The 17,065-nt window shown below is 39.5% G+C and overlaps 1 protein-coding gene across 2 annotated transcripts in view; it reads left to right on the plus strand.

Annotated features, from left to right (window-relative positions):
* TRIO (trio Rho guanine nucleotide exchange factor) overlaps positions 1-17,065 on the plus strand; it is a 258,198-nt gene that overhangs the window by 170,931 nt on the left and 70,202 nt on the right. For both annotated transcript variants that reach the window (XM_087760929.1, XM_087760936.1), the window contains exons 31-34: positions 2,376-2,477; positions 3,212-3,354; positions 3,975-4,074; positions 12,237-12,480. In XM_087760929.1, the coding sequence (XP_087617055.1) occupies positions 2,376-2,477; positions 3,212-3,354; positions 3,975-4,074; positions 12,237-12,480 (589 nt within the window). The remainder of the gene's footprint in view (positions 1-2,375; positions 2,478-3,211; positions 3,355-3,974; positions 4,075-12,236; positions 12,481-17,065) is intronic.

Consider the following 17,065-nt stretch of genomic DNA (forward strand, 5'->3'; position numbering starts at 1 on the left):
CAGCTCCTTTTCCTTCATTCTTTCCCCCTTCCCACCTCTGTGTCCAAACTGGTAAAGCAGGCTGGTTCAAAAAGACCTCTTTTTTCCCTATCTTACTTTGCATATTCTGTCACTTCATTTCCAACACTTGCTCTCCTTCCTGATGTAAGGTAGCTAGCAGGTAACACAGCTGCAGCTGTTTTGTTGATCACACCTTTCTTTGGTGTTCTCAAGAACTTGAAATACAAAAAACTTCTGGTGCCAAGGCATTACATGGGAGGGGAGACAGAGCTGAAAAATGGGTCCCGTAAGCTTGTCATGTCAGTTCCTCTGGCAAGAATTAAGTAATAGCCTTGGGTCCTAGAGAAGTTTCTGGGAATCTTGAAGACTCTCATTGTGCCTCAGTTTTCAAATAAAAGCATATCTTTTTGTCTTCATATTCTATTTGGCAAAATATCCTGTAGTGCAGCTTACTGTTATAGCAGTTCTTATAGTTTGATCTTCAGGAAAGGTATTCATACAGATATTGAAAGCATGCATGTTGATTTGAGCTAAAGATCTTTTTTGCACATTATCCTGTCTCCTGTCTCTGGAGGGTGGTGTTACAAAAGTGAGGTCCTTCTTACTTTGGGCGTGATGACCATCATGGTTTCTCCAGCATAGGATACTCAATGGCACGACTTGTATTAGTGGAAGAATGTGTTCATGAACTCCTTTGGCAAGAGATAAAGTGTCCAAAAGCAAATGCCTAAGGAGGGCTATGGGAACAAGGCAAGCAGGTGTCACTACAGTCACCAGTAACTGGAGGTTCAGGGGCTTCCTCACCTGAATGTGTTTTCTGTGGATTCAATAACCTGCAACACGTTTCTCTTCCGTGAGTTTGTCCTTGGACCTCATGCAGACTTTTAGCATTTAGAGCATCCTTTGGCAAAGAGTTGTATTGCTCAACTACGTACTGGGTGCAGGCCAACCTCCATGTGTTGGGTTTTCAACCTGACTCCCTCCTACTAGTTTCACTTGATGCCTACCAGCATTGAAAGGGACAGTGAACAACATATGTTGGCTTTGCCATTTCTTACTGTGCAGACCTCTACTGCATTGTCCCTCAGTTGTCCCTTGTAAAATTAATTATATTCACAAGTGTACCAAGGCTTCTAAATTTACTAGGCTTTAAAAAATAAACAACATTAAGAACTGTACTCTCCTACCTATTCAGACTTTATATTGGGTAGCGTGGTAGGGTGTATTTTCTTTGAGTTACATAATGTAATGTTGGATTAAGTATTTTACAAGCTTTTTAACACACATAGGAGTTGTTGGTGAGTCAAGTTTAAAACACATCACAGACTTTTAAGTATTTCAATGAAGAAGAGTCCATTTTACCAAAAAGAGACGACAATGCTGAAAGGTTGGATGTGTTGGGTTGAGATGTTGCAGGGGGGGGGTGGGACGTGATGACGACAGAGGGGACGGACACGGACGGACCCAAAACTAAACAACAAAACAAGTTGGCATCCAAGTGAGATAAGAAAAAAATTACCTTTACTCAGGTACTGTGTATCCAACATCTCTTGTAATGAGCTGTGTATGTGCTAGTGATGATGCATACGAAGGGAAAAATACAGCTTCTAATAATGTAAGAATGCTTAGCAGCTGTCATTTGGAGTGAGGGTTCTTGTAGTTTGAGCTGTATTTCTTAGTTTGTAATTTTTTTTGGAGCAGAGCCTATATGAATTGTTTAACTGGAAGCCAATTCACATGATTGAGATGTTATTCCAGTTGGAAAGTGAAAACATTTTGGATGATAATTAGCCATTAAGGTCTGACATCAGAACATTCCCAAAGACTGATTGTTAATGTAGCTATCCCACAAAATTCTCCAGGGATTATTTCATCTGTTTCAGAGGGAAGGAAACACAATAGGAAGGGCTCTTTTGGCAGAAAAGAGATCAGAGTTTTTGAAGATATCAAGAAAATTCTTAAGCATATCTTATCTGAGAGAAAACTTAAAAATCAAGAAGTAATGAGTGTTCCCTGATGAAAATCAACAAGGAGAGAAGCCAACACTTATTTTTTACCAAGCACCTTTCTTTAGCGTTACAAGGCTTTTATTAAGTCAAAAATGTAAAATAAGCACTTTGGTATTTCAGATTATAAATGCTATTGTTTATTGTTACTTTACAGGAAAAAATGTTTAGCTTGCAGTTCTTCCGTTTTTGAAGAAACAACACCACTGCCACCAGAATAAAGGATTCTCGCTAGCATATGAGTTGGACTTAAGCTTCTAAAAAGTCTCTTTAAATAGCAGAGCTCAGTTATTGAGAATATCAGCATCCCTTTGTGGCTTCTAAGAAAAAAAATGCCATGTCATCCTAACAAATTTTTCTTGATTCCAGACTTCTGAACTGGGTGTCACAGAACATGTAGAAGGAGATCCCTGCAAGTTTGCTCTATGGGTTGGAAGGACACCAACTTCAGACAACAAAATTGTTCTCAAGGTAATCTTAGCAGATGTGCTTGTGCAGTCTATACCAAGTCTTGTAGTTGTTGTTCATGCCTGTTGAGAAGGCAACAAGTGATGACTTTTCCTGCTTTGAGAGGGACAGCTGCTTACAGATCATTTTCCTTTGTAAAGGATGTGATGTATATCTAACTTGCATGGCTTGACAGCAGAGGGGAATCTGTGTGATCTACTGAAGGATTAAACAAACTTGCTTTCACAAATTGGAGTTCAAAAAGGTTTGATCCCATGGACTTCTATAGCTCGAAGTCTTCAGCCACTAGCTGACAGAGCAACTGATAGGCCACAGGAAAATCATGGCATAGAATCATAGAATAGTTTGGGTTGGAAGGGACCTTTAAAGGTCACCTAGTCCAAATACTAATGTTCAAGGTGTTATTACTGGAATTCTTTAAGAAAGTCAGTCCACCCTGTCTATAATGAGATGCGTACAGGACTTTAGCCTTCAAGTTATGAAAGAGGAATCTGAATCTAAAATAAAATGTTTTTTAAATGAACAATATTAATAATGTTGAGAAGTGTAAAGTAGTGTTGGCGATTCAGAATGAAGACAACTAGCTTGAGTTCCTTTTCTCTGTTCATGTTTTCAAAAATGATTCACAAAGTCATTCTTTATGCCTTCCTCTTTGTGTTTATTAGCTGACTGTATTTGTGGATCTTCTCAGCTATAATAGTCCATTGTGGGGGCTTTGTTTCTTTTGCATATCAAAGGCATCCAGTATAGAGAATAAACAGGACTGGATCAAACACATCCGGGAAGTGATACAAGAAAGGACCATTCATCTGAAAGGAGCATTGAAAGAGCCAATCCACATCCCCAAAACTGCACCAACAACAAAACAGAAAGGAAGAAGGTAAGTAGTATTTAAAATAATCGGAGATCTCCAAGTACACAACAGTACTCTTTCTCTAGTGTTGAATTTCTAATGACTTTTGGTGAATCGGACAAAACCAAGAGTCCCTGTGGCCAGCTTTATCTTATAATTAATTTCTGGTTTTCTGCAATGCTGAATTTGTTGAGATTTCTGCTCTGAACAGGCCCTGACTTGTGTACATTCAGCCATTACAGAAGGGATTTGGAACTGCAGCACAGGATAGCTGTACATTTTTAGATTTTTACAATTCTGCCTGTGTTATTCAGGTCCTTCGTTTCCTTTCATGGAGCTTAAGATGTGTGACTGAGTAGTCTGCTTGCTAGCTTTGGCTAAGTGGCTGTCTAAGTTTCTTGCCATAGTTCTGACTTGTTGGTTGTTGCCTTAATTCCACAGGATGTAGACCTTGAGCAAATGAATCTGTTGTCTTAAAGTGTAGAACAAAGTATTAAGTGCTGAATATTTGATTTTTGCATCCATTAGTTTGTCTGGCTGGTGTCTGTTGCCATACTGTCTAGGTGCCCCTTCTTTAGAGTTGCAAATAGGGAACTAACATCTTACAAACAATGCTAATACTGTAACGAAAACTGAATTATTTGCAGAGACGGCGAGGACCTGGACAGTCAGGGAGATGGTAGCAGCCAACCTGATACTATTTCAATTGCCTCACGAACCTCACAGAACACGCTAGACAGCGATAAGGTAAGTTTCCCAGGTGTTGCTCTGTTCTGAGAGCAAATTATTCTTCCCTTAGTGTGAGTTAGCACCCAAGATTAGTCCTTAGTACCTTCAGAGAGGAGGTGTGGAAATATGCAATCTCTTAAAAATAGCTGTCTACAATAGAGAAAATATCTTGATACCGTGGGGGAGCAGGAGTGATTGTTTAAATCTAATAGGTCGTGAAGGAATTATGTTTGTTCCAAACTGAAACCATTTTGGTCGCCTCTCTTCTGCAGATTGTTTGAAGCTTTGACCCAGTTTAAAAAGAAAGTTTTATTTTCGATAAAATCTGATACTCATGCACAGAATTTTCCTGGATGTCAGTCTCAGCCTTTCTGAAAGCATACCATCTACTTTTTGTATTAGCTTGAGGTTGGTGGCTACTTTTGTGAAGGAAGAACACTATCCAGTGTTCATGGGTTAGAGAGTAGGAGTGTTCACTTTCTGCATGAGAGCTGATGGAAATCACCATATTAAAGAGGAGTAACCCATAACACTATCCCATGATACTAGTGCTAGTGTTTCCTGTCCTCCATCTCTGCCTATAGATTCTGGCTGCATTATCCCGTAAGGACAGCACAGCCAGAGTTTCTCATGCGTGGAAGAAAGGCATCAAAAGAGTAAAAATTCTTACATGAAACATGTGTCTGTTACTTTGGAATTGAAAGAAGATTTCTGACAAGTGAGAAGTGTTAGGACCTTGGAGGGAGGTAGAGGTGAATAACAGAAGTTTATCAAATAGAAGAATAAGTTAAAACATAGAAGCTGCATAGCAAATTACTTGAAAACATGGTTAGGGATTTCTGGTTTCACCTCATAGGGTAAAGTTGTTCTGATGAGCCACTCAAACTACGCAGGTAAATAATCAGTATATTACAGGGCAGCTAAGTGAATAGTTCTCAGAGTAATATTTTGACCATTCCCATTGTCATCTAAAAGAGAGTTAGTTGTCTGTATTTTTGCATGCCACTTAAACTCTATGGTTTTAATTTTTCCACGTAAAGAAGAGGAGGACAGAAGGGAAGCAGAAGGTGCTTAGGGTTGCTCTTTTAGACCTTGTGCATTTGTATTGAAGTTGGTCTGTAGCTTTGGTAGTGATTTCTTCTAAGGATATCTGTGGGAAAAATGGTCTGTTAGAGCAAAAAAAAAAGAGTCTTTTGATGACTCTTGTTTTGCTATTTTATTCTTTGCATTCTTTGCTATTTAGTGATTTACAAAAACTGTGTATACTAGCAAACAGTTTAGTTTTTTTTTTTATGTGTTCTTAAGACTTTGGGTAATCTATCACACTCAAAAGCAAGACATGCTCTCTCTCATTTCCCTGATTGTTGGCTGAGACGTCAAGCCGCATGCACACAGCCTGGCTGCATTGTGCTTCAGTTCAAATGGAGGTGGAGTCCATCCCTGCTACGCACAACCATTGCCTGTCTTCAGCTGTTTGTGATGTACTGTTTACTGGGGAATAGCATGGATTATCTCTTCTTGCCCCTCCTGCAATATTTCATGCATCATGTGAGAATTGCTAAGAAAGTTGGCCAAGTGAAATGCCCTCAGGGTTGTTTTCCAGTCTGATGTGAGGAGGAGTCTTAGCAACAACCTGTTCCACAGGAGTTAAAAGAAGGAGGAATGGAGAATGCTTTTTAAATATTTTCCTGGCAAATTAAGTTTTACAGTTGGTTAGTGAGCATAGTGTTGTTTTTAAAGTAGTTTTGAGTTCTCATGTTAGTGTATAAAATTTTTGTTAGACTTTTCTTTGACAAGGAAAACAAACTGAAAACTGGGAGACTCCCTGGAAGTTACTTGTGCTATGTATTGTATGTCCAAGGAAGAAATTTACTGTTTGTGCACTTTTTAAAAGTGTGTGAATTACCAGAATAGGGTTTTTTTAATGTTTGAATTATGTTTTGATTTGTTAAATACATTAAGCAGAGAAAATTTTTAATCTGTTTAAAAATACAGAATAAAAATTATTAAGGAACAGTAACAGGCAGAAGGCCAGTGAAATCTGTAGGGTATCTTAACACTCTTGCTGAATCTGAAGTAATCTCTCACTTTGTATGTTGCAAATTCATTAGCTGCAGTCCATTTGGGGTTTAAAATTTACTCTTTTCTCAGCCTAGAAGCTTGAAGTATGTATGAATGTCTTAGAGATGGAGTGAAACAGTTTTAGGAATTTTAGGTGCTATTGATGTGGTTAGCCAGATGGAGCAGTGGAACTCTTCGGTCAGATTTGAAGCATGTCCCAAACTGAGCTGGGATTCCAAACTGAGAAACATGAAAATTATCAAGTAATTTAAAATAGTGTTAATTAAGTGGTAAAATGTTTATCACTGTATCACTTATTACGCTGTTGCGGAACATTTTTCTGTTCATGTGTATCCACTATTGTAATAAAGAAAAGACAACAAATAGCAAACGTGTCATACTAATCAACAGCCAAGTAAAACCATTCTTTTATTTTTTCCAATTGTATGTTCAGATAGTTGATTCTTTTAAAATAAATGTTTTGGTTAGAAGTGCTAAGCTGTTATACAGGGAGAATATCAAGAATGAAATCCTTTATCCAAAACTCCATACTCGTTCTGACCTCCTCAGAGATATACTTTGAAAGAGCTAAAAATCTTTACCCTTGGTGGTAAGTGGTTGAGTATTGTCCAGATGAGCTTCCTTCCTTGCATCCTGTTTTCTGACATAATTGTAAATGCCTTAACAACAGAGAATAACTTCATGATTAGCTTTTTTCTTCTCCACCCTGGCTTTTTGGGCTAGAATTTTGATTGTTGGCCTCACTGTTGCACACTGCTTTTCAGTAATGACTGGGATGATGCAATAGACCGTATGTTTACAAAGTTGACATCCTTCCCAGCTTCATGTCATCTGAAAACTATATTGGAAAGAGGAATTGAAATTCAGAATCGCCTTGCCAAATGGGAGAAATCAATTGGCAAAATACCATGCAATTTAATTGCGGTGGAGCTAATGTGAATAAGTGGAAATAGTTAACTACTAATGAAAACAGTGAGAGTATTGAACAGTTTTTGAGAAGATGATCTAGAAACGATAGAGGTTCACAAGCTGTTTATTATTTTAACAGCGTGATGCAATTATGAAGGGGGGGCAACAGCCCTATATTGGCTTGTAGAAATAGGATGCTGAGCTGCAGGACACAAAGTCCTCATTCTTTACTCAGCACTCATAAGGCCTCTATTAGGTACAGCATCGAGTTCTGAGTACAGAATTTTAGCAAATTTGTGGGCCATTGGAAGAATTCGGGGGGGGGGGGGGGAGGCGGGGGACTGATTAGACATGTACCATACATAACTTACAAGGCAAAATGAAGACGTGGGACTAATGAGTCTAAAGAAAAAAGGCAGGAGGAAGAGCTTTAGGTCTTCAAGTGTGTAAAAAAAGCTACTACACATAGTTACAGATCAGTCTTTTACCCGTATTTCCAGTGGACAGAATTGTATCAGAGGACTTATCTTTTATTAAAGATTGCAGTAATTTTTTTTTTATGGGTATGAAAATGTGAAGCCCTAGAGCAGAGTAGTTGTGAAGACTGCAGAATCTCCATAACTGAAGATCTTTGAGAACAGTTTGGATAAATGTTAATCATGATTCGCATAGATGTAGTTGATCATGCTCTAGAGGAAGAGAAAGAAGTGGACTTGGGTAACTTAAGATCCCTTTCCAGCCTGTTTTTAATATCATAGGGTGTATCTTCATATTGCAAGACATGCTGAATACATCCGTAGCACTGACGCATCCTGAAGTATTGGAAGGTATAACAGAGTCCAGAGTGAAATATAAAATTTTTTGAGAGGGATATTTCTACTCCATCAAAGCATCTCAGTTTTCTGAATGAGTGCTCTTACTGTACCCTTCTCAGTAAATATTTCTCTCTTCACCTTTTGCAGCATTCCTTCCATTCACCTTCTCTAGTTGTGTAGCCAGCATTTTAGGTGGCTAACGAATAAGAGAGATGACACTTGGCCCATTCATTCCACCCTTCAACAGATCCTAGCCTCAGAGCTTGATCAGATCTTAATGTCTTTTGAACTTGATCCAATGCATAGGAAATGAAATGGAGAGGCTGAAGGAAACAGTGTAGGTCTGATAGGTCTTTTCATGTTTGTATTAAGTGAGATGGTAGAAACGTGAAATAATCCAAACTACTATTTTGGTAGCTGAGAAGATGAGAGGCTTTTAGAAGAAAAGCTGTCATAGGGTGTTATCCTAAATAGTAAGAATTATGCTAGCTTCCCTGGGTGGTCAGTGGAGCAATATTTTATTTTTAACGAATTGTCTTTTGTGCGCAGCTGGTAACGTTTTGTACTGCTGTCTGTGTGAAGTTGTATTTCATTCTCATGCTTCTTTAAGTTTGTGTGTAGTACTTTGGAAAACAGAAAAAGGACTGAAGCAGCAGGAGACAACCAAGTATTTAATTCTGCCAGCTGAGACCGCAGAAGAGAAAAAGCTCCCATCAGTAGAAAAAATGCTAGCCAAAAACCAGACGTGGCTCTGAGTATACACCTCTTTTCAGAGTCAGAAACCAAGTCTGGGCAGCTACCTGGTCAAAGCAAAATACTCTCTATTCGAGACAGAACTTTTGTTAGTCTCCCATTTCTTTCTTCCCATAGTGCGCTTCTTTCCATTTTAAAAGGGGATTAAAGATTTTCATGCTTGAAATAATTGAGAAATCTTACTAGCTGCTCTCTTTCCTGTCCCATCTCCTCAATGTAAAACTACTATGCGACAGTAAATTTAATTTGCAGTCCTGAGAGGAGGTTATATGGCCCGATGTAAAGGCCGTTGTATGTGGCAAAACTCTTGTCAGTGGTGGTGATCTCAGATACTGGTGGCAGATGAACTCTTGGTGTGGTGTCTCTGACTTCAGCAAACCTATGCTAAGAGTGTATTCAGCCAGTGAGTGTGTTGTGGTTTTATTTCTTTCCTCTCTACAAGCAACAGTGATTAAAAGGCCTCAGAGAGATGAACATAGATGGTTAACATTAATTTCAGCAACAGCAAGACACTATGTCCTATGATAAGCTGTTTAATTAAACCTTGCGCCTTTTTTAATCTGCGGTTATATTTCTGTCTGGCTTTTGTTTCTCATCTTGTCTCTGTCTCTAGTTGCCATGTTTCAGACATAGCCTCATTTATTTTTATCTTGCATGATTAATTCAGTTTACATAAAGGGTTTCTTGAGAAGGATGGATAAAGTATATAAAGCCCTTGTTCAGCCTAAATTTGGATTTAGATGGTTTGTAACTCTTCAGTGCAAGTCAGTCTCCCAGTTCTGCTGTGCCTCTTGCTCTTCCCTCCAGCCAGCCTAGAGAGCCTTGCCAAAGCTGTCCAACAACAGCTGTTGAGCAGTGCGCTTAATCACAGACACTCCTTGCTGTCCAACTGCATTTAATCAGTGCGAAAAATGAAACTGCTTTCAGAAAGTGTGTCACGGAGAGAAAATGAGCAATGAAACAAAGAGGAAAGCAGCATTTCCTAACCGTAACTGTTGTGGGGAGAAAGAAGGGTTGTTATCCCAAAGGAGGGGAAAATTGGTAAAAGCTTTCTTGGTCAGTTCTCCATGACGACGTAGATGTGTGCTGGGTAGAGATCATCATCGTTTTTGGTGTGTTAGGCAGCAGTGGAGAAATTCCTGCACTAAATGGCATCTAACAGCATTAGTGCACGTTTGAGGATGGTGTAGGACCAACAGTGGCGTGCGGGAAGTCTCTGACACACTGTACTGAAGTGTGATTGAATATTGAATTTCAGTGGAAATGCTGATCAGCTAGGATATCTGATTTCTACACAGGCTGAAAGACTGGGATTTTTTTGTACTTTAATAGTTTCTGACATAGCCACTGACAGCCTTTGTTTGCTTTTTCCTTAATACTACATAAAATACGTAGTGAACATAAAATCTGAGATCTTACGGGGTTTTTTTTATTATTAGGGGAAGGAGAAGAAATAACATCTATATTAAAGCCAAAAACATGTGGCTGTTGCACCGGTCATAAAGTATATTTTAATCTCTATTTGTAGGAATTGAAGGGTCAGGAAAGCAAGCAGAGCACCAAAGCTATGCTCCTGTAGGTATTTAGGAGAAAATACAAAGGCTAGATGCAGTTTCTGGAAAGTGTCAACTTGTTATTGTCTTGGTGCTTGCACTGATTGGGGGCGGATATGGACTCTCCTGAGAAAAATTTGGTCTGCATTGGACACCTTGTGAAGTCATACTTCATCAGCTTTTTTGTTAGTCCCCATCAGGCATACAGATGGTTTCAATTGTTTCTGAGTTTGTCTGAGGAAGGCTGTGACATAAATCAATACCAGAAAACAAGGGAAAGCTCTTTACTTTTTCCCCTTTGGCATAGTTTTGCATGGACTGAAAACTAATATAAGATGGAGAATGAGCGTAAGGGAACAGGAAACTTTTTAATGAGGGAGGAGGTAGCATGTTTTGAAGATGTACCCACCCCCTGCAATTTGGGTACTGGGGCTGTCTGGAGAGATGTAGTAGAAGCAATGTGATTAATTTTTAGCCTGGATCTAAATGGGTGCAACCTCATTTATCTTCCTTAAACACTAGATGTATGTGGCTTTTCTGCCCTGCTTGGCCCCTGCATCCCCCCAAGAAAACTTTTTTCTTCTTTGTGTGCACACACAAGCAAGGGTAGCTGGTGAGATTAGCAAGCAGAGACCATGGGAAAGCTCTGGAGTTACTGCAGACCATCTGCTAGGAGTTATGTCCTGTCGTTTGTTGCAGGCTTGAGGAAGAGAAGGTTGGAAATAGCCTTTGAGTCTTACTGGGGTGTTGCTGGCTTTATCATTTGCTCTAGAATTCTTGCTAGATAACAGTGTTATTCTAGAAAAGTTTTGATCTGGTGCTTCAGTTCCAGGCTTGTAATGAAAACTAACAAATAAGTAACAATGCAGTCTCTTATCTCCTTTTCTGAAAACTCATGGGATGTAGCTGGCAGCCATGCAAGAGCCTAAATGTAACAGTCAAAAATAACGCGGCAGGAACTGTGCAGTACGTTGGTGTAGCACATGCTTCTATATTTGCTGCAGTTGGAACACTCACAGGGTATTTGTCCCCCTTTGTCAGCGCGAGCATTGCAGGATTACCTCGCTGAGTTGAAGGAGTTTACTGGCTTGGTCCAAAATTAATGAATTCATAGAAGTTGCCTACCAGCTGAGACCTGATTTGAATGTTGTACTGAAGCAGCCTGAGCTATAGAAATATTCGCACAAGAAAAGCTGAAGTAGCCTGGAATGCCGTTGCCATGTGGATGGAGAAGGAATTCCCAGGCTGTTTGCTTAAGTTGGATGGGTGCTCTGGTGCTGAGCGATCTTGGGAACTTTGCAAAATTCTGATAATAATTTTCATTTCACATCAAAGTAGATGAAACAATCAAAGAGACGAAACTTAAGCTTAGGCAAAGTAATTCTAATGAAGTGTTTCGAAGAGGGGGAGGAAAACCCTGAGCTTGCACACTTTTAATTCAAGTTTGTGTGGTTTTATTTGGGGAATCAGCAAAAATGTGAAAGTTGTAAGCCCGTGTGGATTTTGTATCAAATAGTTAAGTATCTGGGAAGAACTTCATGCTGATTTTTATAATTATGTATGGTGTATCCCAGATGATTTTGTGACCTGCATATGTAGAGAGTAAACTGAATGGGGTGGGAATAAGGCAGTAAGCTCATTCAAAAAAGATCCCTCTTTCTGCCTTGAATTTGCAAGATAACAAAGCTCATGAGTGACTGCATTTAGTAATATCTGGCTTTGTGTTGCCAATTATCACCCATAAAATATGTTCTGAAGCGACTGCTACTTCAGCTTTCGGCGTAAGGAGCCGTCTAGCAAGAAAAACCGCTTAAATCCTCCGCCCACCACTGTCACAACCGGTGTGCTTTGTACATAGGCAGAGACAAGCAGAGTTAAAAATCTGTTCTAAAACGCCAGAACTGCCTGATTTTGAAATGATCTCTTCTTGATGTGGAAAGTCCCAGAAGCTTGCTATCTCATCCAAAGTAGGAATCCTGCCAGGAATCCTAAATAGGTAATGGTGCGTGACGGGCGGTTTGATAACGAGCATTCATCTGGCTTCTCCTTCTTGTTTTTCCCCTCACAGTTGTCTGGTGGGTGCGAGCTGACGGTGGTAATCCACGACTTCACTGCCTGCAACAGTAATGAGCTGACAATCCGCCGTGGGCAGACGGTGGAGGTCCTGGAGAGGCCCCATGACAAGCCCGACTGGTGTCTGGTTCGAACCACAGACCGGTCCCCAGCTGCAGAAGGCCTGGTCCCCTGCGGGTCCCTCTGCATCGCTCACTCTCGCAGTAGTATGGAGATGGAGGGGATTTTTAACCACAAAGGTAAGAAATGCTGGAAACAAAGTCTCGTCATCAGTGGTGCAAGTTTTGGGTAATGGGGAGTACTGTGCAAAGAGCCACTTCGGCATTCTTGCGCTGCTTCAGTTTCTAGTTTTTAATTAGATAAAACACAATGCTTCTAGCAACCTGCAGTCACACTGTCTATTCCGAAATAAGCAGTCAGCAATTCTCAATGTTAAATGAAAATGTGGCTGAAGACAGGGAAGAGCTTTAAGCAAATTATGTCTTGGTGAACAGTTATATATCATGTTAGATCAAGCTGTGATGATAGGAAGATCTATACGTGTCGTGTGCTGAAAGGGGGGAGGGAAGAAAATCTCCAGCATGCAATATCAGTGGCTCCTGAGAAACCCTGCAGTAAGAAGTTATGACAACATCAGGCTCAGCGATGGAAAAGGTAAATACACACATTCGTATGCCCTGGCACAGGAACTGGCTATTTGGACTCATGTATTTTACTTAACTGAGTTTTCCAAAATAGCAGTGGGATGTTCATCCCTTTTTCCCAGAGCAGCTCTGAAATCTTACTTTGTTTTTTCAGATGCATGAAAGAATGTGCCCCTGAAGGGTGCAACAAAAACCCGATAATTTTTTGAAAGTTTTTAAGGCTTTGGTGTGCTGTAGTCCTTTGGCTCCGTAAACTCCCCAGGCTCACAGAGTAGTTTCTTATTAGAGAAAGTGCTTGCTTGCTCTTTTTGAAACTACTTGAGTTTACAGCCTGTGAATAGAAAGCAATGTGAATTAAAAAAAAAAAAACAGAAAACCAGTTCATTAGAAGGTGTTTCATCACATGCTAGGGGAAAAGATGCATTTCAAAAAGTTTGTTATTGCAAATAACAAGATTAGCAGGAAAGTGGCGTTGGGGAAAACTTGTTTTCCAAAACACAAAATTCCAGTTTTGGAGAGTTTTTCATAAATATAACCACAAATTTTTCAATTATTCAGTCCATCCCAGCTATCACATTACAATTTTTCCCATTTTTTTCAGACGCTGTATTAATGTGCTTGGCTAAAAGAGGGGACAGCTTGTGTTTCTTACATTAGGAGCATGCACAGCAGGAACTTCCTGAATGCAGGGCAATTGGGAGGGGAAGTCTGAAGGATTGACCTGTATAGTTGGAATGCTTTTTCATCCTCTTGTGTCCTATAACAATTTGGATAGAGAAAGTTTGCAGTTGTTCTGATGATAAAATTGGAAAATGTAGTTAGGTATCACTGGAACATTTTTTCCTTTGACTAGGAGGTGAAATCACGGAAGTGTCAACAGGATTTTTTTTTTTTTTTTTAACAACGCTCACAGAATTGATAAATCCAATTTCCTTTGGAGCTAGGGGACTTCACCTTTGAATGCAGAGAATTTTATTAGGAGAGGCAGATTGTACTGGACAATATATGTTATGTGAAGAACATTGAGCTTGTCAGACTCCTGAGGGAGAGACAGAGCTGTTTTTGTCTTTGAGAGGTTACTTTTATTAATCAAACCAGTGGACATAACTTGTATTGCTTTTTTTCCTTTAATGGTTGTTTGGGGAAAATGGAGCAGAGCATTGTAAAGTTACTTTAGTTTCTGTTTAACATGTTGCTTTGAAATGAAGAGCGTTAATTAATTATATTAATCATGGAGACTGAAGAAGAAAAGGCCATTGCTAGAATGAGCATGATTTGCAGGGTTGAATGCAGCCTCAGAAGTGACTTCTGTCCCTGCCTCTGTCACAGCCTTCCTGTGGGATGTTATGGCATGCCATGTAAACCCCAGCTGATAAGAAGCAGCTGCTAATTGTTTATTCCCACATTACTGGGTGTCAGGCTTTAGGAGCTGGATGTTTGATTTGTAAAGTTTCCCATGCATGTGACTGTGACAGAAGTCAGTATGAACTGTCTTGAACATGCAAACTATTATATGTTAAGTAATCCAGGGAGGAAATAAAAAGGCGAAAAATGAAATTACTTTAGACTGAGTACTTGAAACCACTGGGTACGTTTGACTTCGGTCTCTACCTCAACTTCCTATTGCTTGAAAGAGGTTGATAGTGTTCACTTCACAGAGGGATTACAAAAATTAAGCAAAATTAGTGGAGTGCTTTGATTTTATTTTTTCCCCCATAGTGAAAAGTACCTCAGACAATCCCACAAAACAATTACTCATTCTCAAGTGCTGCGTTTGATTAAAGATCTTTAAATAAGGCATTGGGGAATATGCTAATCAGAAGAATGGAAAAACAATTATTATATTCTCAGAATTGTTCATTGTGGGCATTGATTGAGGTATGAATTCCTAAAAAATAAAACAAAACAGAAAACAACCCCCATAACAAAGAGTGAGTGAATGACTAATGTAATTTAAGGCAGTCCATGTACTTGCGTGGATAACTCTTAAATGTTATATTTCCTAGATTTCTAGTGCTTGATTCTGCAACTTCAGTCTTTGAATACGGATATTTTTCCTTTTTTGACCATAATTCAGTAAAACTTTCAGGGTTTTTGAATGATTCAACAAATTAGGATATTGCCCTCTGGAGTTTTTAGGTCTGAAAATACATGTGATATGTCAGGCTTGCAGTGTGAGCATCAGCTCTGAGTCATTCTGTACAGTTCATGGGCTAGGCCACGTGCAGCAGACACAAGTCTGGAATTTGTGCATGTCTGGCATCGCAAGCTGTTGTGAGAGGCTCAGGGAGAGAGAGGTTTTATGTAATTCCAAAGGAAAAAGTGAGGTGATCACCATCAGAAGTGGTGGGGGTAGATGCTTGGATGTTGAGTGCTTACGCTATACAAATGGTTTGTTGAAGCGAAGAATTTTGCACTCCTTTCAGTATCTATGGACCCTACAATTTTGATCTTTTCAACAGTGTTTATCAATACTGCTTGCCAGCTAAACAAGTTGGAGAGCTTGATATACTTAAATTATATATCAGAGGTGAAGTGAGCTTCAAAGTTTTGAAATGGCAAACCTCTTCTAATTTACAGCTGGTTCTTAAGTTGTGTAAAACCACATTTCATCACTGAATACAGAAATGTGGGGTGGTATTTAATGCCTTAAATAATCTGAAATTATTATCCAAAGTAGGGTAACATGAAAGATTATTCGAACAAAAAGTATGTTCAATGAAGACTAGTTCTGACAGCTGACCTTGGCCATTCCTTGTCAGTCCACATGTTATCTGTCAACCATGAAAGGTAGCGTTGTTTTATTCTCATGTTAGAAGGCAGCCCCAAAAATGACCCTCATCACTTGCCTAGAAGTGTAGATGTTACTTGTCCTCTAAGAATGTGTATTGCTTTCAATATCTGATCAGTATCAATGGGTAAAAAAAATGCATTTACAGTATCTTCAATCTTTAAAATTTTATAGTAGTTAACAAACATTTTGTTAAGAGTATGGGGAAAGCATTACATAGAAAAAAGGCATTCACTAGGTGGATAGTCATTTAGGGGGAGGGTTGATTGCAGATTCAAGACCTCTTGCTCGTTCTGCTGGATATCAAATCTATTTTTTAAGTTATTTGGGTCATTTAATCAATTTGAGGTGCAGTTCACAGCTGAGTACATTTTAAAAAATCTAAATCCATTTTATAATGGGGAAAAAAGACAAACAAGTGGGTAGTGAAGAGGTTGAAGAACAGTTGGTGCACTCTACAAAAAAAAAAATTACTAGCTTTGGAAGAACATGTTTTTCACAAGTAATACATAAGGCAACAATTTTTTTTGCAATGATTCTCCACATGTTATTGGGTGTGGGGGAGAAAGAATGTTCCTGTTGTTTTATTTGGTGCTTCTCTCTTTTTTAACAAGGGTTTCTTTTCATTCTGTGGTACATCCTTTTTATACGTGCTCTTCTTCTTTCCTTTGTTTGCAGGACATTTACAGAGCTACAGACCTTTGGGTAAAGGGCAGGGGACAGGATTCAGTATAATGAAATTAAACTTGTAAGCTCAGAAAAATTGGCAGGTATTTAAAATTGTTTGTGAATCTCTTGCCTGTTTAGATCGCAAGTTCACTGTCTTTTCCAACTTTATGAGTACTTCTGAAGTCTGAAGAATTTGTGACAGTCCATCATATCCCTTCTGTAGATGCTACTGTTTGGAGAACTACAAAGGTTACAACAAGCCTTTGCTCATGAGGCTTACATTAACATGTCTTCTTTATAAGTTATGAGGTGTTTTGGGGACCACATCTAACTGCCAATTCATGTTACTATCTGTTTGGTTCAAAACTTGTCCACAGACATCTTTTTGTTTACCTGGAGGTACAATGTCTGCTTGTTTTATACATTCTTATAATTCAAGTATCTGTATAGGTTTGTTCGGACCTGAAAGGTAGGGATGAGACTTAGCCATGGTTTCCACTCGGACAAAAGCTATGGCCAGAAGGGATGTGGCGACACAGACGGAGCTCCCACTAAAACATGCAGCCACTCAGGTCTCTGGCTGCAGGGAGTGCCAGGGCCCTGCTTGGGTGACAGAGGGCTGCTGAGACAACACCTGCATGAGGTGCAAGCAGGTGGAGGACTGGCTCAGCGTGGTGGCAGAGCTGAAAGAAGAAGTAGCAAGACTGAGGAGTATCAGGG

This window comes from Nipponia nippon, unplaced genomic scaffold (assembly GCF_047370975.1).
Source record: "Nipponia nippon isolate SJK-2023a ecotype South Korea unplaced genomic scaffold, ASM4737097v1 scaffold_1, whole genome shotgun sequence".
Classification (NCBI taxonomy): Eukaryota; Metazoa; Chordata; class Aves; order Pelecaniformes; family Threskiornithidae; genus Nipponia; species Nipponia nippon.